The sequence below is a fragment of the Fringilla coelebs genome (assembly GCF_963513975.1).
Source record: "Fringilla coelebs genome assembly, chromosome: 1".
Taxonomy (NCBI): domain Eukaryota; kingdom Metazoa; phylum Chordata; class Aves; order Passeriformes; family Fringillidae; genus Fringilla; species Fringilla coelebs.
Genome location: NC_140028.1, coordinates 133,168,366 through 133,194,150, shown reverse-complemented (window position 1 = coordinate 133,194,150; position 25,785 = coordinate 133,168,366). Strand labels below are relative to the sequence as shown.

Here is a 25,785-nt window from a genome sequence, read left to right as displayed (position 1 = left end):
TAAAATTGTTTGGGCTTCATCTATTAAACTACACTTTTAAAAATAAAATAATTTTCCTTTCCCATATTCTGCTATGTACTCTCAAAAACATTGCTAAATAACACTGGGAGGCAAGATGGGCCCTTAGGTTTTACTGATCCTTTACCTAAAATCCAAAACAAAATTAAACAAACTAAAACTAAACTGAAATAAAGTGTGTTAAACAAGAAAATTTTTTTTAATCCTTATGTTATAATTTTCAAGATTAACAGAACTCACCACTATTCTTCTGGCATATATACCCTCTGTATTTATAACATCCCTCATTATTCCATTTTCCTGTGTCATCTGCAGGACCTCTCTTTAGAGAAACACAGTCAAACTGTTGGAAGTAAGGAAAAGAATATACATGTTTCTTAGAAGTTATAGCAGAGTACTATAACTGAGTACTTTCAGGTTTGGGTTTTTTTTTTTTGTTTGTTTGTTTGGTTGGTTGGTTTTTGTTGTTGTTGTTGTTGTTGTTGTTGTTTTTTAGTTCTGGTGTTATAGGGTGTGTTACAGCTCTAGAAATACCTTTCATTCATCCTTCTCTGTCCTTTCTGACCTCCCTTGTGGTGGCCAGTTCCCCTGTTGCACACTGTTCAGCTCAGCCTGCTTGTTCATTTAGTTATTTTCCAGGAGAAATACTTGAAAGACGTTATTATTTTCAAGAACTTCCTTCCACATTACCTATCCCAACTAATGGGTGACTATCAGTAAGGTTTTGAATAAGAATGAAATAGGGGTTGTACTTTGTATTTCACTTGCAAAGACAGCTATAAATAGTGCTGATTCTTGACAAAATCACCTAGATTACAGTCCTTGGCAGAGCTCTCATCAGCTCTAGTTCTTAGAATTTCTCTTTCAGCTGTACAGGATCAAATTAGAAGCTGAAATTTATTACAAGTTTATTACAAGCTGCAATCTCCTCTGCTAAGCTGCCATGGGGTAATTGTTGGGCCTTTGAAAATGATCCTCTGAAGGAGAGAGCTGTCAGTGTCTTGAAGGTGAAGGAGAAAAGCAGGATGTACCTTTGCACATTTTTATTTTCCTGCTTGGTACTTTCTGGTGTTATTAGAGCTGCAGTGGAGCTATGGTTTGTGTGGTGTCACTTATGTCTTCCTGCACACCTTGACCAATGGCTACATGGGGAAGAGCAACATGAATAGGCTCAGGTGTAGATTAAGCTGGTTGCCCAGATCCCTGACTTCTCTAAAGGTATGGATACAAAAATGGTGGGAGAATAGACAGTGAATGGAATGATATATTGTGAAGGGCAAGTTTGGAAAGCAAGATATGGAAATAAATAGAAGATAGGCAATGTGGCTGTGCAAATCAGCCTGTATTGGTATGGTTATGTAGAACACTACATTTTATTTACATCATTATGAGGTCTAATTTAAGTGCTAGCAGTGGAGAAGGTTTGATGAGCTTAGGAAGTAGTTGACATCTACTGGCCCTTCGCAATTCAATTACAAATTTAAAAAGGGAAAAAGGTAAAATGCTGAACTCTTTGCCTCTTACATCCTCTTCTCCTTCCTTCATAGACATGAAAGTAATTGTGTGTTGACTTCTAAAATTCTAATGTTCTTCTAAAATTCTAATGTTGCATTTATATTCTCTGAAAAATTAACAATTTACTATGAAAAAGAAAGTAACTTTGCTAACTTTATTCAATATATCCAATCTTTTATTCAATCTGTCCATTGCTTCAATTATGCCAAATACTTTGACGAAATTACAGAAATGCCATTTTATGCTCTGAAATAGCTAGAATACTCAAAGATTGAAAGGTTTAATGTCTAGTCCTAGAGTAAAGATAGATGACTAACCAATACAGAAGGCTGGGGCAAGGTCTGGAGTGAAGTGAGCTGCTTACTGGGAGTGGTATTGCTCCTGAGATTTGAACTTGATGGCAAACACTGAGCAATATTTACCTGTTGCCGATTTTGGCCATCTTCTGGATGCAGACTGTCATACAAAATAGGTTCTACAAGTTTTGGGGAACCTTTAGCCCAGTTTGTATATGAGACAGCACTTCCATCAGACCACACAAAGTTGAGTTCACTGAGCAGATCATTCAAGCCAATCCAAAGATCATTTGAAGCATCCTTCAAATGGTACGTAAGAAAAGCTAGAATAAAAAGCCAATAGAGGATAAAATTATTGTGTTACATGATCAGTCAAAACATCAACTGATAAACAAATACTTAACTGTTTTTTTCAATAAAGTCTTATAGAAACATTTAATTATATTTGATCAGAAATTTACCTGAGTTAATTATTTCAAGGTTATGCCCAGCCCTTGCCCATGAAAAATGTCAAAGAGTCAAACTATTTCAGAACAATGAAGCAAGATTGGAAGAAAACAAAAAAAGCCTGTCTGACCACCATGATATCTAAAGTGTTCACTTATTTCAGCAGTCATGATGAGCCACTTGACTGATGGAAATATGTACAGCTGCAAATGGAAGCCAGGGAACACAGGCAAGGTGAAAATATGCCTTTCTCTGACATTATACTAAATTAAGTTGCAGAATTTAGGCAGATGTATAGATGCATACATATCCCATTCTATTTGTGGCAGAAACAGACCATGCATTCTCTTTTTTTTCTCTGTGCCTAAAGTCATAAATGACAGATCCAGATTTTTAATTTTATTATCATTCATGCCTATAAATAATGTAAGATACTTTGCATGTAACATGAAGAAGCAACCCTTAGCATCACTAGCATGCCCCAATCAGATTGTTCAGTTCTAAAAACATTTCATGCCATGACCATATAACCATAATTTGAATACACAAATTATAAAAAGCATATATTTACATACTGACACTTGCCTTCTTTGCAGGGAATGTCCACTGTATACAGAGTAAAGGCTCTCTATTACCTAAGGGGCTGTTGCACTATACCTTGAACTTGTTCATTAGGAATGCTTGCCAAGTCTCCTCCAAGGCTCATGCAAACTCTTCTTCCAGTAATCCAGTAATCATAGCCAGAGCCAAAAAATTTGTAACACTAGGGAAAAATAAGTATAGACTGTTAGAGTGACAGGACAAAGAATTTAGGTATGAATTAAACTAGTTTAAATAAAAATCAGCCAAATTCAGACCCCCAAAATATTTTTTCAGTTAACTTGGATCTGGAGCCAAGTCAAAACCATTTACAAGTTTTAAATTTGCTCTCTGTCTTTCTGAAAGGGATTGAGAAAGTCACAACAAAACTCAAATAGCTATTTACAAACCACAGTAGGAGTCTGATGAGAATCTAATGTTTTAACTAACTCAGAGATTTCTGGAAGCCATACACCACCACAAGTGAAAGACAAAGTTCTAACTGTAGGAAAACCCCAGCCCAGGTGTGGAATTGCTGGTACTTTTTGAAAACCCTTTTTGACCTAGTATCTGTGGTCAGAATCCTCCTGTGTCTATTCAGCCTTCTTCATTATACAGCTCTCTCATGAACGGAAGTATTTGATTCATTTCTTAAAAACTGTGTAGCCATCACATTACCAATACATATCACCCTCAAAAGTTCTGATAATTACCAGTGTGTCTCATGTGCCCTCCATGTTTGCAGCTCACCCTCTGCTCTGCCAGCAGCACAGTCAGAGAATTATCTTGCCAGGTTTGTGGAAAATAACAACTTTGATGACTGTAACCTGGCATAAACTCACCTGGTGCCTTCATAACAATGCACAATACATACAATGTATGTATTAGGAAAGAGAACCTTCACTTATTAAGCACATAAGTTTGTCCCTTTTGGGAAGAGGCAATCATTACATTGAAGGCTGTTTAGAAAAAAATTGTCTTATTTCTGATTTGTTCCATCTCAAATGACTGATTTTGTGCTATGCCCAATTCTTTCAGATGAATTAAGTTCTTCAGTTTTTTGAAACATATATACAATGTAACTGTTTTCCCAATGTGCCTCAGGTGACCACTTCTCAAGAAAACAATTAAACATCTGTAAAACCACCATTTTGCAGTAATTAGCCAATGGGTTCATTTTTTAATGCAACTGACAAAATATATCTGAGAGACAATCTAGTGAATCTTTAAGTATCTTCCCAAGCAGTAATATCATTGTGCTTAGATGAAAGTATCATACCTGATTTTTAAATAAAATCCAACCTGCAGGACATCCTCCAGGAGGTGAAGGTACTGCTGAAGGAAGGGTTGCATTTATAAAACTTCTGTGCCTCTCACAGATATAGCCATTGGAAAAACCACAGTTGACATCATTCCACAAGCCTGAAATCAATTAAAGTTTAGGTACTAAGGCACTGAATAAGATTGAAATTTGTGGGAAAGTGAATTGGTTTCTGAAGTTCAGAAGCAATCTGCCTGGGAATGTGGGATAACCTCCCTTAGCTCAGCTCTACCTCCCATTGTCCCTGTATGCAGGGACACTTTGGTCCTGCTGTGACTGGGGGAGAAGTGGTCAGCTGAGATGGCCTCTCAGTGAAACCCTCTCCAACAGCTTTGTTGTACTGAAAGATGCAAGTGTCAAGTAATGCTCAATCAGTGAAAGCACTACAGAATGTGAAAATCTATATGTGTTCTATTCCTTTGCTAACATCTTATTACTAAAAATATTATCTAATTATTTTAAAAAATATAAAACTATTATTTTAAGTTCAAATACTTTCTATTAATTAAGTATTATCTAATTATAATAACTAAAAAAAAAATTGCTGTTGATTTGAATTGAACATTTTCTTTATGCAGCTGAAACATCAGTGATGAAATTGCCGCTGAATTTCCCATTAAAATCAATTTCTTAGACTCCACTTTTATGGATAATATTGGCCCTGAAGAAACCTCAGATATAACAAGTATTCTTTATAATGCATATTTCTCAAAATTTCTGGTAAAGAATGGGTGAAAATTGACAAGATATTTTTAACAAACATTGGAAGAGCAGCAGCCATAAAATTACTTTACAAACCATAGTTGTGTAACTCACCATCTTTTTTATTTAAAACCACACAATTTTCTTGAGCTTGTGCAAAGCTGGGCTCACCCTGTGCCCAAGCTGTATAGTGCACTGGGCTTCCACTCATCCAACTGAAAAACAGAAGTGGTTGCTGAGCAATGTCCATGAAACAGTTGAGAAAAATCTTCTTTAACATACTAAAAGTATTTTTAAAAAATTACAGCTCACTCTCTCTGTAAATTGAGTTTCCATTAGGATTAAAGGACCTTATGTAAAGAAATCCCTGCATATCAAGTAAAAGACAAAAATACCTTTCTTTTTAACACATATCATCAACATATTCATAGCATACTAAAGTTCCATTTAGAATTCTGTTTGCACAGTATAGTTTAACCAAGGGAGAGCACACATTCCAACAAGCATTATCACTCTGAATCTACATTTAACTCCTTTGCAGTGGTTCCTCCAGAAGGAACTTTGGCAGTACAATGCTCCTACAACTGCTCTTTATGGATCTTGATGTAGCTTATTTGCCTACCTGAACTGTTGATCAGCATTCTGGATTAATCCTATGAGATATGAGTTCAGTTTGCCATTTCTTAAGATCTAAGCATAAAAATACATTTTTAATTAGAGTTTTGTAATATTTATTAGTCATCTAATGCCAAAAAAAGTGCAACTATTTTTCTATAGAAGCAAAGAAATTAATACATATTCTTTAAATGATTGTGCACAGTCACCTAAGATACCCTAGGACTTATAGTTTTGCTTTATTATTATTATTTTTGTTGATACATTCCCATTTTTGCCTGAATTACTGATAGGATCAAAGCTTTAAAAGTTCTGTTTTCAATTTGAGAAGAAAAAGTCATAGAAGACTTGAGAAAAACATTAAGGATAAAATTTTTGATCCTTTCCTGGTTGTAAGCAGCTGTGTAATTCTTGTGTCTCGAGCTGTCTGAGCTCTCCTCCTGTAATATCCTTTCCCACACAATAAAAGCAAACATCTAATAGTGTGGCTCTGTTAGAAAGGAGGTTGTGTGGCTATGGAGGTATTAGCAAACCAAGCAGGATTATGGCAGAGGTCTGAGGTACCATCCATGCTATTTAGTTGTCTGCATTTCCCTGCTGTGCTTTGGTCATGGTACGGGAAAACTGATCCATGAAGGGTTGTTGGAATGATGTGTCTAACCTGGACCAGCCTTTCTTTAAAAAGCTGTTTTGGAGAGCAACACTGGAAGTTGCCTGCCTGATCTATGTGCAACACTGGGTTCTTGTATATGATATTCAGAGTAGAGGCAACCACCCTGTCAGAAGAAGAGTTTTCTGAGAATACACCTACCCTGCCTCTTCATTGCTCCTTATGTATATGCTCACAAATCCCTTCAGACTAAAATAGACAAGAATATAGCCATCCTAGTAAACAGTAAATTCTTTTACATGTTTTTTTTTTCCTAAAGATTTTTTCCTAAAGATTTCTTGAAGATTCATTTATTAGAATAAATATTTTTTCATAGAATATATAAACCTACTCCTAATAAAATTTTAGCCGTAGTAATATTTGGTAAAAGTGGTAATATTGTGCAACAAGCACATTCTTCTGCACTTCACAAGCAGAGGATTTGTACAAAGGGTATATGAACCATGTAGTGTATAACATAACAAAATCTCCCCTTACGTATTTCCACAAAAATTTTCTTTCACTATTATTTCCAATAGTAGCAAGATTCCCGTGATTGTTTCTGCAGAATGTTCTGGCTTTCTCCATAGAGGTCTTTTCTGGGCCGAAAAAATATTGTTTGTCTCCTTTTACAATCCAGCCATCTTCTGTGACTTCATATGCTGCAAGACAGACAAGAAATCTCTGCATTCTTCTCAGTTCTTAGGCAAAGCTGGTGGTGTTACATCGCACCACCCTTCAGGTAAATGAGAATAAACAGAGACTTACTGGTAGAAGGACCCAGAGGTTCTGGTTTCAAGGCTGTCCCTGTAATGAAATGGGATTAAAAAAAGATGATGTAAAATATTTCCCAAACATTGAGCCAGTATAAGTGTCCAATTAATGGAAATTTTTTTAATGTCTAATAACTTTTCACATTTTAAATATTCAATGCAGAACATAATTATATGGTATCTTTGGTGCAAAGTTAAAAATGGATGCTTGGTGAATAAAAGATGCATTACAGGCCTACATCTCTGTCTTGGCAGATTTTCAATAAAAGCATCTTGAATATCTTGAATATTGCCTAAATTGGATGGCTGAAGTTAGTCTGAATGACTATTTGTTTCTGCAAGAACACTAAATAGAGAAAATACTCCAATGTTGGTAGACTTTGAACAATTCTTTATGGACATTTTGTTGTATTTGAACAAGAAATTCAAATACTAAGCAAATTTTTGCTTTTTTACTTATAGTTATATTTATAGTTATTATTTGTGTTTAACATTTTATTAATATTTATTTGTTAGTTAAACTTTTTCCTGTGTAGCTGCTTTGACAAGAATTACATTACCACTTTTTGAAAAATAATTTAAACAAAAAATTTCCTCAGGACATGGAGTGTGATATTGGAGAAATGTTTCTCTAAACATGCAAGGCCAAGTGCTATAAAAATGTAAAACAAATGTCACCTTTATAATTTCCAGGCCATCTGAATGGGGCTCTGAGCAACCTGGTCAAAGGTTGGGGGTTGGAACTCAGTGATCTTTAAGGTCCTTTCCAACTCAAACTATTCTGTGATTCTGTGTTTTTTTCCCTACAGGAATTTATTGCAATGTTTGTCTTGCTGTATGTGTAATTACATTTTATTAAGTGTGTGAACATATGCTTGGGTTAAAAAAAAAAGTCAGCTTTTAAAAATAATCTATTTTATGATTGGTTACGACCTTAAAGAGAAAATGGTTGCAAGATGTAAAAGAAAAAAACCCTAATATATCTGTTCTGGAAGTATGAAGTAATCTGTCTGTTTCAGCATGCCATTATGCACTGCTGACTAATGATGCCAATTTCTTCAGGCTGTAATTTCTGCCATTCATATGCTACTACTAATTAACAGTAAACAGCTACTATTGACACTTTGCTAATGATTTTTAGCCGTGGTGATTATGCAGGTGAGAACTCACAAAGGAACTTAGCAGGAAAAATATCTTCACAACATCTCTCTGAGATGGAGGTCTATGATTATTGCTTTATAAGGATAAGAAGCTGAGACTATGTGCCTTGGTTAGAAAATTGTTTTGAATAATTCAGCAGCACAGAAATTATGTCTTTTAGAAAAGCAGCAATTGAAACTAGTGTGAAGGAGCCCAGGGAGCCACCAGAGGAACATTGCTGTTACTGTGGAAGTAAAATATGTAGCCCAACACATAGCTATTCCTCTCTAATTTCACTGAATATTTTCCTCAACAATAGCTGAGAAAAAAAAAATTTCGTCTACGAGAAGTAGAGATTTTTCTACTAGTATGTGATGAAGATGTGAAACTGTCTTAAATTTTGAAGCTTTCATTAACATCTTCTTGTTACAGCAGGCCTTTTGTTACAGGCTTGTCTTTACATGTCATCTCACAAAAAGACTGATTCTATAATGCTGGTAGTGTTGTTTAATTTAGAGTAGGTGGCTACTGTGCTGTTGTGTACCAACATTTGAGCAGAGGAGTGAAGTTTCACTTCACAAAGGATATGGAAATTGAAAATAATATTTTTCTTCTTCTTTTTGTCTTTTTTTTGGTTTGAATTGTAGTCCTCTTTTCCTCCCTCAGTCAGAATTTCTGTTTTGACAAAACTCTGCTTCTGTGCAGAGTAGTGAATATTGCAAGGTAAGCTCTTAAGATTGCTTTCATCATATTTTCTATTATTACACAATTGCATAGAGAAGTGTAATTTTAGTAAAGCTTATCATGGAATATACTTTTTATAATGAAACAAAAAAGTTTATTGTTAACAGCTGAAATCTTGTATACCAAAGGTCTTGTGTGTGCAAAATTCCTGTGAAATAAACAAAACTTTCTAGCAGTATGTAACTTGTAGAGTTTCCTGTTATGATAAAATGCATTTAACTTGAATTTCTTCCTAAGGTGAATTTAGAGTAAAAAGTAGCCTACCTTTTTTTATTCCACAAATCCAGTTATGACTGTATTCACAGTGCTCCTTAATCCATGACAAGGAAGGGTTTTCACTGATTGCTCCACAATCTTGAAATGCAGTATCGTAAAAATAGTCTCTAACTTTATAATTCACCTACAGAGAAAACATACCCGTGGTTTTTATTTTAATCTACAGGAGAAAAAACTGTCCTCTGTAAGGAATGAGAAGTAGAGCAAAAGTTTCCAACCAGTTTTTTTCCTCCTCCTCTGGCTGTGAGGCCACTGTAAGTTACTAAAGTAATTACAAACACTCTGCAGGAGGAAATAAAGGCTCTGAGTTTATGTGGCATCTAACAGAGTGTAGCAGTCCCACAAAAACTGCACTCAAATGAGTCCAGTTATAAATAAAAAGCAGGAAAAAGTCTCTGGCAATTTATCACTAGAGACTAACAAAAATCAGGAGACCTTTCTCGTACATTTGTGACTTGGATAATCATTTCTGTAGCTTATAGTCCTTGTCTTTTATCTCTTTTGTGATGGTATAACCTCAGGGTTTATTAGCCTCTTTTGTTTTTTTCCAATCTAGTATGAAGAATAATGATTCAGAGTTACCCAGGTGCAAAATAGGCATTTTTGGAAATTCTTATACACCCTTTTGACACACCAGTCATGGAAACTTCAACAGAAAAAATGTCAGAACAGAAGGAAACTGGCATGGTGAAACACTCACCGGAGAACCATCACTCCAGGAAAGTCCACCATCAGGATCCAAACACTGCAAACCTATCCAGAAAGGCTGAAATGATGGGGATTTCTTTCTAGAGTGTGAAAAAAATGTACAGTGGAAGAGGATACATGTTGTTAGCTCTGCTCAATTTTAAAAGTTACATGGGACAATAACTCTGACGCTTATTGAACACTTCAATGCAGAAATTTTAAAAATAAAAAGTACTGTTGGTCAACAAACTCCCATTGGCAAGTACATGAAGTTCACACCTTAAAATTTCCTGCTTTGCAAATGGTTGTATTGAAAACACAGCATGTTATTTTTCTGCATTGATGTTGTGATTATAGTAGTTTTTTCTCAGAAATAAAATGTTCAGGCTGCTAGAAGACAAAATTTGGTTTCAAAATTATTCACTAAGCAAACTTAGAATAGGGTCTGTGGAGAAGCATTCAACAAATTCTGTTGTTGGGCTGGTTTTTATCTGAATTTAAAATGTTTGCAGGTTATGACATTTTAGGAGCTCTAAAAATTCTTTGAAAACATTACTCATATGATACATTTTCTCAGTTACTTTTCTTATTGTTATGGTGAAAACCAGATAGATTTTTAAATAATTATTTCAGGAGCAAAACAATAGTGCCATTATTTATTACTGTATCCTGTGTCGTTACACCCAAATATCAATTATTAGACAGTTTTTGCCTCCTTACTTTATTAAGTTTTCTATCACTGTTTGCTCTTCTTCATTTCTAATGGCAGCCAGGTCTCCTCCTATTTCTCTGCAGAAATCTCGGGCCTCAAACCATGTTTTCTTTTGGTCTTCTTCTCTCACAAAACCCTGTAGATGCAGGTAGAGCACTGTGTTTTCAGTGTGCTAAACATAAATCTGCTGGCTGCCTTGCATAAGGAAAATAAGTAAATCTTCCATTACAATATGGATTTAAAAGTAATTGGATGACCTTACTAATAGACTGAAAGCTGCAGTGATATTTGAATAGTTGTGTAAAAGCTTGCTACATTGTGCCATTCTGTGATGTTTAGATTGCCTGTTTATTTGGTGCTGTCCTGTTTGCCAGGTAGGATTATGGCAAAAAACAATACTTACTCTGAAGCAGGAATTAGTGCTATTGCTTGTATCCCAACCCAAGGGACATTTGGAATCAGAAACTGTTTCAGAAACAGCAGGAACAGTGACTTTTTCAGCTAATTTTTTGCAGAGAAATTTTGCCTTTACTTCACAGTTCTGAACATCCCATAGTCCAGCTGCATTTCCAGTCCTAAGGGCAACACAGCCAGCTTCCTTCCCTTTATGAGATAAAAAAGAAAGTTGAAATGCTTTTTAAAGAGGCTCTTTCGACATTTTTATGGCTCATCTAATTAATTTACAAAAGACTATTTGAAATATTAAGTGTAGCGTCCACTCAGAGGAGGAGCTTTGTTAAAAGAGGAAACCAGCAAATCCTTCACCTTCGTCCCTTCCCTTTGAGTGCATGAACAACTCCTTGCCTGCCTCTTTCCTCTCCCACTTAGAGAACCAAGGCAAGGCTTTGGCAGCCCATTGCTAAGGCTGGAAGGGATTTCATCCTTTCTGCTCAATTTGATTTTGCTCTTGGTAACAATGAGTAATCAGAAAATAAATATTTCCATGGCATCATAGAAAATCATAGCATAATTTAGGTTGGAAAAGATCTGTACCATTGTAGAGTCCAACCAATTAACACAGGTCCACCACTAAACCATCAGTGCCACATCCACACGTCTTCACATCTTGTAAATACATCCAGGGGTGGTAACTCAACCACCCCCAGGGCAGCCCATTCCAAGGCCTGAGCATCCCTTCTGTGAAGAAACATTTCCTGGTATCCAATCTAAAGCTCCCCTGATGCACCTTGAGGCCATTTCCTCTTCCCCTATTACTTGTTACTTCGGAGAAGAGCCTGATCTCCACCTCATTACAACATCCTTTCAGGCAGTTGTAGAAAGTGATAAAGTTTCCTCTGAGTCTCTTTTCCTTCAGGCAGAACAAGCCCAGCTCCCTCAGCCACTCCTCATTAAACTCATGTTCCAGATCCTTCACCAGCTTTGTTGACCTTCTCTGGGCATGCTGAAACATCTCCATATTTTTCTCATAGTGAGGGACCCAAAACTGAACCCAGGATTTGATTTGCAGCCTCACTGGTGCCAAATACGTGTATCAAAGACACTTCAGTTTCAAAGGCAGAATGTTCATATCTGTCATTGTGGATTGATAAAAATTGGGAAACAGTTCAGAATTAGGGAACACAGAGAGTTCTGTGGTAGCTTAGATTTAATCCAGTGGCAGTGATGCCTTAAAGAACCTAGAAATGAAACACACTTTTGAGATAATATATAGGGGGTAATATAAAGGCTGGTCTTTATTGGAGGCCTCCAGGGACAGATATGGAAAATGCCCACAAAATTTCCACCCCACCACAGGGTGACTACAGTTTTATAAGTTTAGCAAATTAGCATAATTGACAAAAATCACCACTAAGACACATAAGAGGCGTGGTCATTTCCCTCAGTTCAACACTCTCTAAATCACAGAATCAATAAGTTGGAAGAGACCTTTAAGATCATCGAGTCCAACCCAGCCCTAACACCTCAACTAAACCATGGCACCAAATGCCACATCCAGTCTTTTTTTAAACACATCCAGAGATGATGACTCCACCACCTCCCCAGGCAGACCATTCCAGTACTTTATCACCCTTTCTGTAAAAAACTTTTTCCTAATATCCAACCCATATTTCCCTTGGCACAGGTTAAGACTGTGTCCTCTTGTTCTGTCGGTTGTTTCCTGGAGAAAGAGACCGACCCCACCTGACCCCAGCCACCTTTCAGGAAGATGTGCAGAGTGATAAGGTCACCCCTGAGTCTCCTTTTCTCCAGGCTGAGCACCCCCAGCTCCCTCAGTCCTTCCTCACAGGGTTTGTGTTCCCAGCCCCTCTCCAGCCTCGTTGCCCTTCTCTGGATGTGCTCAAGTGTCTCAATGTCCTTCCCAAACTGAGGGCCCAGAGCTGGACACAGCACTCCGGGTGTGCCCTCACCAGTGCCAGCTGTAGGGATAGGATGATCCTTCAAGTCCTGCTGGCCACACTATTCCTGATAAGGCCAGGATGCCCTTGGCCTTCTTGGCCACCAGGACACACTGCTGGCTCATGTTCATTTGGCTGTGGACCAGCCCCCCCAGGTCCCTTTCTGCCTGGGCACTGTCTAGCCACACCCTCCCCTGCCTATGCAGGGGGTTATTGTGGATCACTCCAAAATGCAGGGCTCAGCACTTGGACTTATTAAACTTCATCTTACTGGACTCTGCCCATCCATCCAACTGTTCCAGGTCTCTCTGCAGAGCCCTTCTACCTTCCAACAGACTGACACACGCTCCCATCTTAGTGTCATCCTCAAATTTACTAATGAAAGACTCAATCCCCTCATCCATGTCATCAATAAAAATATCCAACAGAACTGGCCCCAGCACAGACCCCTGAGGGACACCACTGGTGACTGGCCCCAGCTGGATGCAGTAACATTCACCATCACTCTGGGCCTGGCCATCCAGCCAGTTCTGAACCCAGCACAGAGTGCTCCTGTCCAAGCCATGGGGGCCAGCTTCTCCAGGAGTGCGCTGTGGGAGACAGTGCCAAAGGCCTTGCTGAAGTCCAGGTACACGACATCCACAGCCTTTCCTGCATCCACCAGGCTGGTCACTTGGTCATAAAAGGAGACCAGGCTGGTCAAACACAATCTACCCCTCCTAAACCTATGCTGGCTAGGTTTGATACCCTGACCATCCTGGAAGGGCTACATGATGACACTCAGTATAAATTGTTCCATTACCTTCCTGGGTACTGAGGTCAGGCTGTCTGCCCTATAATTACCAGGATCCTCCTTCCCACCCTTTTTGTGAATGGGTGTCACACTGGCCAGCTTTCAGTAGTCTGGAACCTTGCCAGTGAGCCAGGACTGTTGGTAAATGATGGAGAGCAGTTTTACAAGCTCATCTGCCAGCTCTCATCAGCCTGGCATGGATCCCATCTGGGCCCATAGATTTATGAACATCCTCCCGCCTCATATGGAAACTAAACTTTATTTATGAAAATGTATCTTGAAGAGCTATTTTTCAGCCTTTGTTCCCAGAAAAAACAAGATAGGATAGGGGCCTTATATCCCCTGGGCTTTGGAGCTCTGGAATATGTTTTGTCCTTCTGCATAGGGAAAAGATAGGGAAAAGCACTGGGACTAGCCTCTAATATCATAATAAGCCTAATATATGTGTAAAGAATGCAGAGAATATATAAAAAATAAAGGCAAAAATCATTGGGCATCAGTAGAGTACCAGGCATTGCTGCATTCCAGTTTGTGTACAGAACACCTTCACCAGTCACCCACTTGAAAATCCCGTGCTCTTCCATGTCTGAGAGACCAATCCAAAAATACTTCTCAGAGCTCTGACCAATGAGGCTGGTCAGATAGGCTTGCTCATATCTGAAATGACAGGAATCAGATGGGATTAAGCCTAGCTTTCCTTCCATCTTCCACTCCTCAGCATCCACACTTCACACAGCTAGAATGAATAGATTCTCCATTCAATTTCTTTAATGGGGAATAGGTTGTTTAACTGGGTCCCAGCTGCAATAGGGGCTGGAGCTGTGCTATACTGATAAACTATTCCTCACAGAGCTAAAGGTGCTGTTGTCTGTTCTTTCAAAGTTAAGTACTAAAAAACATTGATGTGTAAATTGTTTTTAGTAAGAAAAGCCATACTATGTTTATTCTTTTATTTTTCTTCAGAAAAAGGATATTCTGGGGTTTTTTTGGCTTGTTTTCTTTCAAAAAGTTCTCAACTCTATTTTTAAATTCCAATATTATTGCATCAGATATACAATTTTTAAACTCTTTTCATACCTGTTTGCTATACTTGTTAAATAACCACTGCTCCTTTCACAGGCTTTCTTTGCTTCTGAAAATGTTACAGAGGCATGTCCAACCAGGTAGCAGTAAAAACCATATCTTTCCCAACCCTGTCAAGAACACATGAAATAAACTTGCAATTAAAAACAGCATATGTTCTAGCACTTGAATTTCAATGAATACACATAAGCCAACATATTTTTAATATAACTTAACCTGATTATGTATAAATCTGAATTCCAGTGTACCAATGGAAATGCAGCTTAGCAAACATTCAGTGCAGAAGGAAAAGATTTCATGCCTATGAGTTTCACTTTTTTGAAATTAATGGATAAATTTTTACTGGTAAAAAAGCCAGAGGGACACAGAGATGAATAAAGTTATTCTTTGCTTGGAGCAAAAAAGAGTAGTCCGTATTATAGTAGAGATGCTGACTCAAGTTTTCTATGTTTTCGAGGCTGAAGGAACAGTAAGTAGACTAATTAATTGATTTAATACATCAGGTCACATAAAAGTCACTGAAGAGGTGACTGAAGAGGTAACATAGAAACCACTGAAGAGCAAAATCCTCAAAATTACAGCTGAATTCCAAGTCACTCTTCCCTTTTATATCATCTCAAGATTTGCTTGCTGCACCCAAGACAGGTAAATAAACTCTATGTTCAGCATTTGGCTGCTGCTTAACTCCACTGAGCACAATGAGTCTCAGCTCTGTTCCCCATATGGGCTTGTGGGAAAGGTTACTAAATATAGAATAGGAGTAAATGGGAAAGTATAAAGAGGGAAAAAAGGAGAAAAAGTGATAGGATACAATAACGTGCTCAAAACAAATTCGCTTTTAAAAAAGATTTTATTGTTTTGATTTGGCATCAGTACTGAGATTTGTCATCATCTCACATCATGCTGCACAGTCCCTGTGCAGCATGTTACCAATTCTGGTAACAGAATTGTTACCAGTCCCTACTACATGTTCAACAACCACAGATGGTTGCAGAACAATATAACAAATATGCAGACAAACACAGAATTGGCTTTAGCCCCTTTCACAGAAAGTTCTGAGAGGTTATAGGCCTGACTTATTATTATTCCTTATATGGGAATAGTAGTGAAAATTATCACCCTGAATTTGTTCTGGAAAAACACTTGTTAGGAAAAAAAAAAAAAAAAAAAGACATCATTTCAATGTCAAGAGGAGCCTGTGAAATTTTGCTAACCAGATTCTTGGGTATGCTTTCTTCTTACCTTCAGGCAGGCAGGATCAGTCTTTGCTGTTTGAGAAACTCCTTGTAGTGGGTCTCTTCTGCAGATGTAGCCTAAATTCCTGTCACAGGAAACGTCTGCCCAGTATCCATCCTAGGTGCAGTTTGGGAAGAGGTGAGAAACAGTGAGGCAGAACCTTCTTACTTTAGAAATATTATCATTCTTTTCAAAATACAGTTTCAATGTGAATAGCTGTACTTTTTAGTGGATTCCAGGTATCTGAGCTTGGAAGTGAGGTTCTCTTAAGCTAAGTGGCACAGCCAGACTGTTAAGGTTTGCTTGGCATATGATGTACACTCTCAATCAGATATGAACATTTACTATTTATATGGAATTTCATTTTAAATTTAATTTAGAACAGCCATATGTCTGAGTGAATAAAGATAATTATTTAATTCTATGCAACTTAGCAACTATGCTAAGATGCATTAAAAATCCCCCTAGAATTATAGCAAAAAGTCAAATAGTGCAGTGCTACACTGTATGATTCACGTGGAATGATTCACCTTTCCTGCCATAATGACACAATCTTCTTGGCCAGGGACTTCATGGGTTGGTTCTCCAGGCAACCACTTGGTATAGGTCACAGGAGTCCCATCACTCCACTCAAAGTACATTGGAATTTTGCGGTCGTGCAGGCCAATCCACAGCTCATCCACAGCTCCTAAGGACAGAAATTCATTTGTGTTATTATCCAAGTTGAAACAGTCCATAGGAGCAAAATTTTATGGAGATAAGCTGAAACTGCAATTTTGCAATGCAAATTCATCTGTGTTAAAAGACAGAGGAGTTTATTTTAAAATGTAATTCTCATTCTTCTTTCAAGAAGTTAAAATGAGATACCAGCAGGAAATGAGATTTGTCAGGTTTATCAGTAAAGTACATTACTGTATCTACAGCTACAAGGTGTCTGATGCAGATAATTCACCCAAATGCTGCAGTGATTAGAGCTGTTATTTCTTTCAAGTGATTCATGCAGTGAAAAACAAATTAAAATCAAAATAAAAATAATTAAAATGAAAATGAAAATACCATAATGACTCCTCTTGTGGGTTTTTTGGCTTTCACGTTTTTCTAACCTATGTATCTGTGGCCTTCCCTACAAGTATTCATAAAAAGCAAGAAAGAATTATTTATTTAAATCCTGTAAGATTTCTAGTAGTACAGTTCTCTATTTGTACCAAACACTGCCCTATAAAAATACTCACTGTAGCCAAGCTGAGACAGTATGAAGCCATGCTCCTCGGGGTTGTGGATACTGACCAGGTCACCATTGCTCTCATTGCAGGAAATTAGAGCTTCTCTCCATTCTTTGGGGTCTCTATGAACCATGAAACAGTGACCTCCATAGGGCAACCATTCTTCTGGGCATTTAACAGACTCTACATCTCCTCAAAATCAATAGATATTTCAAGTTTTTAAATGGTGCAAACTGAAGTCTAGAATAACTGCAATTACATTTAAAATTTAGCTAATTAACAAATTAAAATGAAAAGGAGGTGGTAACAAATAAGCAGTATTCATTCCTCTCGCATGTATTTTAGTCTGTATGTTGTTGCTCATGGTACTTTTAGAGAAAGCAAACTGCATTTAAACAAAAGAGGAAAAGACTGGAGCCAGTTGTTACAAGACTTCACTAGTGTGAAGTACTCACTGGCCAGAGGAATATTTTGGAATTTCATAAGCAGCATTTCCACACAATATACCCCACCCAATTATGATTTTGTGTTTCATAAAGGAAAGGCATATTACTGCAGCAGAAGTCATTCTCTGCACACATGGCTTTCCAGGCCAACTCTCACTAAATAAACCAGAGAGAAGTATAGTAGAAAAGTGGTTCAAAGGAAGCTCCTTTCGTCTACCTTTTAGATCAAAATTTTAGAAATATTTATACCAATCTAAAAAGAATGTCATCTTTTTGCCCTCAAGAATTTGCTCTGAGCCTGCTGATGCCATTTTCCCAAACCTTCTCTGACAAACCTCAGTGTTTCCATTAGAATGTACTGCAGGAAGGGCAAAGCATCTCTAACTTTATTTTCATGTCCATGCAGACCATGGACATGAAACTCTTTGGCTTTCATGAAACTCTATGGCTTAACCCAGTGCCTCTGGAATTGTGAATAATAACATGAAGTAAAAAATGCTTGTGTAGTTAGGGGGCTCCAGGAACATATTCAGTATATAAATATATTTTGCTAAAGAAATAAAAATATGCTATGTTCTGTACCTGTCATCATAGCAGAAAACCAAATTTCAGTGCTTGCTTTTTCTTTTTATTTTAAATAGCCATTAAATTTAACTTTAGTGACACAAATTATGCCTTTATCAAAAGGTTTTTTTATTTGCTTGACCTACCCGATGGAAGAATTAAAGGATCCTTTGTAGAATTTTCCTTCTTACAAATATATCCAAGTTTCAGCTCACACGGCTGGTTTTCCCATTTAGCATCTCTTCTGGGGTTTAGTACTGCACAGAGTTTTTCAGATGCAGGCTCAGGGCTTCCTTCATGGGATAAAAACCAAATTATTTTTATGTAGCACAGGGTTTATGTCAGCAGCTAAAAGAGCAATTTACTGATCAGCTTTTCATGTGTCAATTATGGGCTCATTATCTCACTCCTACAATTATTTTTCTACCAGAGATAATGAAACGTAATTTAGAGGTACCCATCAATATATTTCTTTTGATGCTTATTGCATAATCCACAGATTTGATTACAGAATAGTGGTTCTTTTTGCATGTCCCTTTGCAATTTGAATGCAGATTTGTTCCTTGCTGCAAGCAGAACCTCCTGACATTCCCTCACAATTGCTGTCTCTCCTCTGCCAACACCCCCAGAGTTTTTCCAGAAGACCACAATCCCTGGGGAATGGTCAGTGTTTTCTTCTTAGAGAGGCCCACAGTGTGATGAATTACTTTTTTCCCCCCTCTGCCCACAAAAGTTACAACTTAATTCTGCAGTGAGTGGGAAGTGTGTGGATTAGCTCATGAGCACAGCCCCTGTGTGGGGACACAGGAGCCCTGAGAGCCGACCTCTCGGCTTGGAGTTTGACCAGCTCAACAGAAGGTAGAAAATCTTCCACCAGACTCAGCAGCTCTGGGCTTTCCCTACATCTTCTGTGCCAGGTAAAAGCAGGTGGCTCCTCTGAGTCTTGGGAAGGCTGAAAGTTGGACTATGCCTGCATTTATTCAGAATTTGCTGCAGCCCCCTGTTGCCATGGCAATAATTGACTTTCAAAGATAAACTGTCAATGCCATGGACTCTTGAATGAGAGAAGAAGAGTAAAAAAGCGTAAGAAATGACGAGGAAGGCTTTGCAAGAGCAATGCTCACTGGCTGCTGAGTCCTTGCAGGAGGCAGGGTCTGATAACCCTGTGAAAGTTGCAGAGACACAGAGGATTTCACTGGTTTGAAGGCATTCCCTGTACGATACAGCTCAACTAGCGTGCTTTACTTTATCTGCCTGTCATAGGAAATGAGGTTATTCAGGTCTTCTGCTTGAAATACTGTGAGTTATAGCTAGTGAAGAAAAGCATGATTCTCAGATTATAATTACAAAAATTGTCTAGAAAGATTACTACCTGGTGCCCAGTTGAAGTATCTGGAGGGAAAGCCACCACTCCACTGCCAACCACTGTTGAGATTCAGACTGTTAAGCCCAATCCAAAGAGAGGATCTCTTGCTGTCAATCAAATCTAGATAACCAAAAGAATTTAGTTCTAATGAGATTTGCTAGGAAAACTTAGCATTTCTAAAGTTTAGAAGAAGATAGTAAAATGATGCCTAGTGATTGGTAAGCTCAGTACAGAATTCATGTTTACTGGTAATAAACTCAGAGGGTTTTTTCTGTAGATAGAGGGTAGAGAATTGAAAAAGGTTATTTTGCATATTTGTTTATCTGAACTTAATGCTATTCCACAGTTGTAGATAAACAATAAGCTTTGAAAATTGAAAGATTGAATTTCTATTAATAACACTGTTTTAAGTTTTCTTGCTTGAGGTGCAATTGATATAGGACTTTCATTCTACAGTGTGCATAAATCTAAAATCTGTACAAAATTTGTATTGTATTTCAAAACAACTATTTCATTAGATATACGTGAAGAATACAGATCTATTAACACAAAATATAATCACAGAACACGTCATATAATGTAATTGCCATATAATGGCTGTCTCCTAAAATGGTTCTTCTTTTAATTCCCTTTTCTGGGATTTTTGTGGTGTTTTCTGAGCTTGAGCTAACTTTTGCTTATTTAGCTGGAAATCCTTAGATATTTTTTATAAAATAACAATAATAATATAAATAATTTAAAATAGTAATTCCACAACTTACTGAAGTTCCACAGATAAAAAGCTTAATGTACTGTAATTTTCTTGTTTCTGATTAGTGTAGATTTTCTTACATCAGCTATTCACTGTAATGTGATTAAAGCATTGAAACATTTGTAATCAGTCAAAAAAAACCTTTCAAAAGAGTTTTTACTGAATCTTGCTTATTAGTTCACCTCTTAGATACATTTGCTCATGTATCTCCGTGACACTTAATAATTCTGCATTCTGCTGCTGACAGCTCTTCCTTGCTTGGTGCCACGTGAGAGCTGACTGGTGGTTTATCTGGTAGCAGGTTCCTGTCAAAGGATCTGTACTCCAAAATCTGTCAATGTCTGTGTGAGAAAAAGCTGATTTAGTACCTCAGTTTTTAATAAACATTTTACACAAAGTGTTATGGCAAAATTTAACTGCAAGCTTATTTGTGAAATAACATTTTGGAGCAATTAAGGCTCAGACCCACAAGTTATCTTGATCTTTGTTAAGAAAAGAGGGTGTGTCAATGACATTATCAGTGATAAGCCTTTCCTCCTTTATTTGCACTTTCCCCTTCAAATTTTATAATCTCCAGGAGAAAAAGAATATTTTAAAGAGGCCAGTAAATCAAAACTGTGTCTTGGTCATTGTCTACCCTGAGAACCTCTTCAAAGGCTCATAGGCTATGCCCAAGTTTATTCTTGGCTGGAACACAACCGAAATACAAACATGTGCAGTAAGGAAACCTTTCTTGTGAAATTATGCCACGACTAATCACATTTTACAATGCTGGAAAGGTGTCCAGGGGAATTGGACTTGGGTGGTCGATAACCAGCCAAAGGTGAGCCAGAGAGTGCCCAGGTGGCCAAGAAGGCCAACAGCATCTTGGCCTGAATCAGCAACAGTGTGGCAGCAGGACCAGGGCAGTGATTGCCCCTCTGTATTCTGCACTGGAGGGGCCACACCTCAAATACTCAGCTCAGTCTTGAGCCTGACTACAATAAAGCACCACTGAGAATGGCATCTCAGTTTTCAGGTGATTCTATGCTGAAGAGAGTGATATTTAAAGCACACTGTTTTTTCCTTTGTCTGAACTACTGATGGACACACCCAGACCAATTTCAACCTTACTGTAGGCTCTTAGCAAGTAGATTTGTTACTTCTGCAGGAATGTTATTGCATGAAAGAGACATTCAGGCCACTGCAAGGTTTTTCCCTTGAGCATTATTGCATCTCAGTATTGATAAATGCACATAGCAGTGTTTTGTTATAGGATCAATGTCAGCATGTGGGACTTACTGGCAGCTGGACAGAACCCAAACAAATGGTCCTCATCGAAGTTGGGCGTTGTTGCACACCAGAACAAACCATCTGACCTGCCAGCAGCTGTGCACTCGGCATACCATCTCCCACTCATCAGGAAGGGGAAGGCACACGGAGCTCCATTGGAATTTCCTAGCAGTGTAAACAGGTCTGAGGGGGCAAAAGAGAAGTTTTAATGTAGCTTTGTGAATATGTGTGTCTGTAGTCTCCATGAGACTACGTGAAGAAAGCAGGATAAGTGTTACACCAGTGTAATTGGGGAACTGCTGTCACCAGCAATGTCTTCCACAGAGGTTCTTGGTAGGTTTTGCAATTTACCCTTTGCTTCTGGGGTACATCATCAGCTCTACCAGCTAGAGATTGAGCAGTTTCATGCTGTAGGCAACTATGAAAGAGCTGCAGTGATTTTTATATATAATAAAATAAATGTAATATAATAAATGTAATATAATATAATATAATATAATATAATATAATATAATATAATATAATATAATATAATATAATGTAACGTAACGTAACGTAACGTAACGTAATATAATATAATATAATATAATATAATATAATAATTTACTTATTTATTTATTTATTTAACTCATATATAATTTTCTAAAAATAATGCTGCCTTTTTATCACATGCCTTAACTTCCACTTGATGTGGCTTAATGTTGTGGGATTTTTTGGTGTCTGAAATCTCATAGGGCAACTGAAGGTACTATGCATGGAATTATTTCCTTACATTTAATATTGATGTATTAAACTTAGAGTTTTTTTTTCTCTTTCATCCAATAATGCTAATACAATCTCAGTAGTAATAGTATGCAGTTAAATAAAGTGCTTTGATTACAAAGTCACAGAATCACGGAATGGTTCAGGCTGGAAGGGGTCACAGAGGGTTATCTGGTCCAAGCTCCCAGCTCAAGCAGGGCCATCCCAGAGCACATGGCCCAGCATGGTGTGCAGATGGCTGTTGGACATCTCTGGTGAGGAAAACTCCACAACATCTCTGGACAATCTGTTCCAATGCTTGGTAAAAGAAGTTCTCCCTCTTATTCAAGCAGAACTTTGTGTGCTTCAGTTTCTGCCCATAGTCTTATTGCTAGGCACCACTGGAAGAGTGATTAACACTAACAATTAAAAAAAAATCTACATTAACATTTGCCTTAAAAGTAAAGAACAAAAAATATGCACATTTTCCACATATAGTGCATTCTGTCTGAATCTAAGCACCTGTTTTTCTCTAGGATGAAGTGATACAGGCCTGAATAAATGAACTAATCATTCTCTAGCCCACCATTGCCTCAGGGGGAAAAGCTGGTATTAGGCTAAGGAGGGCAAAAATCAAAAGACCCTATCTCTGATGGAGAACAAGTGGATTCAATAAACCACCAAAAAATAACCTTTAAAACTTACCTTCGTAGCTTTGAGAGCACAAATTATCCATGGTTCCATAGATCTTCCATTTATCCATTGCCTCTGATCCTGTTTTCAGCACAATATTTTCTCTTTTTTTACCAGCACTGAGAAATAAATCTTCCCCTTGGATTGCCAAGGCTGCATTTCTGCATTCCCATTTCTGGAATTCACTTTCCTTGTTGCATGGGTACAGAGATATTTTAGCCTGGTTTCTCTTGTTGGGTACTCCCAGGCACAGTGCAAAGGCCACACTCATTAACTGATGATCAGAGACCCACCTGAATTTTTGTAAGTCACTGTTTTTCTTGCAAGCAGCTGTTGAGACTGCCTCAGAACTCTGAGCAATTAAACAGAACTTAGTGTCCTCGTTGAATATTAAGAATATTTCCTTGTCTGTGAAACAAAACATTCAGAATAACTGGTTGGGATGAGCACATGGTAAGGGGAGCTTGTGAGGAGAAATATGTGCTGTTAATTCTATGCTGATGTGACTCATGTCAGGAGGCTGCAAATTTTTACAAGGATCAAATGGCATTTTCAAGATGCATTTCATTCTGGGAAGGAAAAGTAAGTACAGCTCAGTAAATAAACGGGAACACAAACAGAGGAATAAGAGCACATAAATTACATTGAGACAGCTTCAAATATGTGATCATAATAATGGAATTTTATCTTCTTCTGAAATGTGCATTTCATTCAAGATTTCCAAAAGAGACCTTTCCTGAAAATTTGGAAGTTGGCCATCACATTCATGCATTACAGAGTTAGCTCCTGTGACATACATCTCCTTGGGGTCCCATTTGTGATTAATAGAGTTAGTGAGCAAGCCTTCTGTGACTCTTGCTCCCTCTGGAATTTACACATTCTGTTATGGTTTGGGGATTTTTTTAGAATTAAAAACCATGTAATGGTGACTTGTTACCTTGCCTTGATCCACTATCCTTTCCTTAGCACATCTATCATAAGAAGTCAACATAATTTGCATGATAAATCACAAGCATTGTCACAAGAACAAACACTGATATAGATACTATATAGATACTATAGGTGTGGGCCTGTGCATTGTGAGTGCCACACAGGATTGTTAACACTCCCAAAGGGTTACTTAGAGGCAGCCTGGTGTTGTAATCCATTGAGATTAGTAAACCCTGCTGGGAAGGGCTGTCCAGAACTGCAGCTCTGCTGTGACACACAAAGCAAATCCTCCTGGGCAAACAGCTGCATGCTCCTAAAAATGTCAGGTGGCATGCAGCTCTCACTGCCTTTGGGTCATGAGGGATTGAATTTGGACAACAAGGAATATTCCAGGACCTACAAAACTGGAGGGAAAGGTTTTGCCCTTCAGCCCTCTGTGCCTCAAATTCCCACCTGGAAACAGAGATGCAGCGTCACTGCCATGTCCATCGAAGAGAATAGCTCACAAGAGGCAGTGAGACTCACCTCCACACACTAAATTAAATTTTTAGGACAAGTGTAAGATGTTAGGGCAAGCCAGTGTTGGGTAGTGAACAGAGGAGAAAGTCTCTGGGAAATTCTGGGAGGATATGACAGAAAGAATAGTTCTTGAGCTCTTCCAGAAGGGCCCTGTATTACTTTGACCAGCTCAGTAATATAAAGAAGTTTCACTTCTCTAATCTTAATTTGAAGCTGAGACTAAGTTTCTTCTTTCCTTGTCCATTTAGGCAAAAAGTTTTAAATATTATAAAGTCTTTTATTTCTTACTGCTCAGTAAAAAAGTTCTTAATGTAGTCCCATACGTACCAGCTGTTGTCCCTCACTGCATTTTTGGATCTAATAATAGGAGTTTTTACTGGAAACTGTGAGGTTTCTGCTTTTGGGTCGGGTTCTGAGCTCACAGAACAGGTGGTAGACCCCCTTTTTGCACAGGGTAGTGCTGTCACAGCTCACATGGAAAAGTGTCTGCTTTTGGAAGCTGTGATATGTACCCCACTCCACAAATCTAATGAACTGAAGGATAAAATAAACACATCTTTGAAAATTATCATCATACTTAAAAAGGGAACTGTGATCTGTCTTTGGCCAACTTCGAGCCTGAAGTATCCCTCTCATCTTTACTCATACTGCTGTAATGGCTGATCCTGACTCTCAAATATTTCCTTTTTTTTTTCCACTGGTTTCTTCTCAGCCACATTGCTACACCTTACATCAATCCACAAGTTCCACCTCATCCCACACAACCTCATGCTAAGGCTAGGAGATACACATGCAAGACCCTATTGAATTACTTTATCCTCTTCATTTTTTTGTGAGTCAGTCACACAGATAGACAAAGACTGTGAAGCCCACTATGAAGTCCATCTACTTTGCAGTAGCAAACATAACCAATAAATAAGTTGTACCCAAAAGGCAATCTTTATTCACATATGTGACTCAGTCCTGACTCCTGATTCCCAGCTTTACCCCATTTTGAATATTCTCCTCTCTTTAAAAGTAAATCAATATCTCCATATCTGTTTTGTGGAAACTTCTGTGGACCACTTCCATTAGCAGAAATATGAAATGTAGAGTAGTAAATCTACATGAAAATCTTAAAGATCCTGAGAAACCAGTAAGACAACAAAGATGCAGACTTTCACATCCACTTTTGCAGGGGATAGTAAAAAATAGACTCACCGAGTGTCTGAAAAGCAGTATGAACAAATGAGAGGAAGACTAAAACTGTAGAAAAGGTCAGGTTTTTCATTCTGTCTTCTTATTCACAAAGAGATGAGATGAGATGAAATTAATTGCTGCAGTAGAGGTCCCTAAAG

At 37.9% G+C, this 25,785-nt stretch overlaps 1 protein-coding gene across 3 annotated transcripts in view; it reads right to left on the bottom strand.

The window, feature by feature from the left end:
- Positions 1-25,785, bottom strand: part of LOC311163402 (macrophage mannose receptor 1-like) — a 33,797-nt gene extending 8,012 nt beyond the window's left edge. For 2 of the 3 annotated variants that reach the window (XM_084222239.1, XM_084222241.1), the window contains exons 1-23: positions 25,649-25,785; positions 23,012-23,407; positions 21,575-21,748; positions 20,476-20,634; positions 19,549-19,662; positions 18,323-18,469; positions 17,176-17,358; positions 16,474-16,631; positions 15,950-16,060; positions 14,702-14,817; positions 14,133-14,281; positions 10,878-11,077; positions 10,483-10,610; positions 9,776-9,863; positions 9,064-9,199; positions 6,911-6,949; positions 6,641-6,804; positions 5,501-5,568; positions 4,993-5,093; positions 4,135-4,277; positions 2,934-3,039; positions 1,956-2,152; positions 259-361 (exon numbers count right to left, since the gene is read on the bottom strand). In XM_084222239.1, coding sequence (XP_084078365.1) covers positions 259-361; positions 1,956-2,152; positions 2,934-3,039; positions 4,135-4,277; positions 4,993-5,093; positions 5,501-5,568; positions 6,641-6,804; positions 6,911-6,949; positions 9,064-9,199; positions 9,776-9,863; positions 10,483-10,610; positions 10,878-11,077; positions 14,133-14,281; positions 14,702-14,817; positions 15,950-16,060; positions 16,474-16,631; positions 17,176-17,358; positions 18,323-18,469; positions 19,549-19,662; positions 20,476-20,634; positions 21,575-21,748; positions 23,012-23,407; positions 25,649-25,718 — 3,250 coding nt within the window. In that variant the 5' untranslated portion in view covers positions 25,719-25,785. The remainder of the gene's footprint in view (positions 1-258; positions 362-1,955; positions 2,153-2,933; positions 3,040-4,134; positions 4,278-4,992; positions 5,094-5,500; positions 5,569-6,640; positions 6,805-6,910; positions 6,950-9,063; positions 9,200-9,775; positions 9,864-10,482; positions 10,611-10,877; positions 11,078-14,132; positions 14,282-14,701; positions 14,818-15,949; positions 16,061-16,473; positions 16,632-17,175; positions 17,359-18,322; positions 18,470-19,548; positions 19,663-20,475; positions 20,635-21,574; positions 21,749-23,011; positions 23,408-25,648) is intronic. The other variant, XM_084222240.1, reaches the window with a different exon arrangement.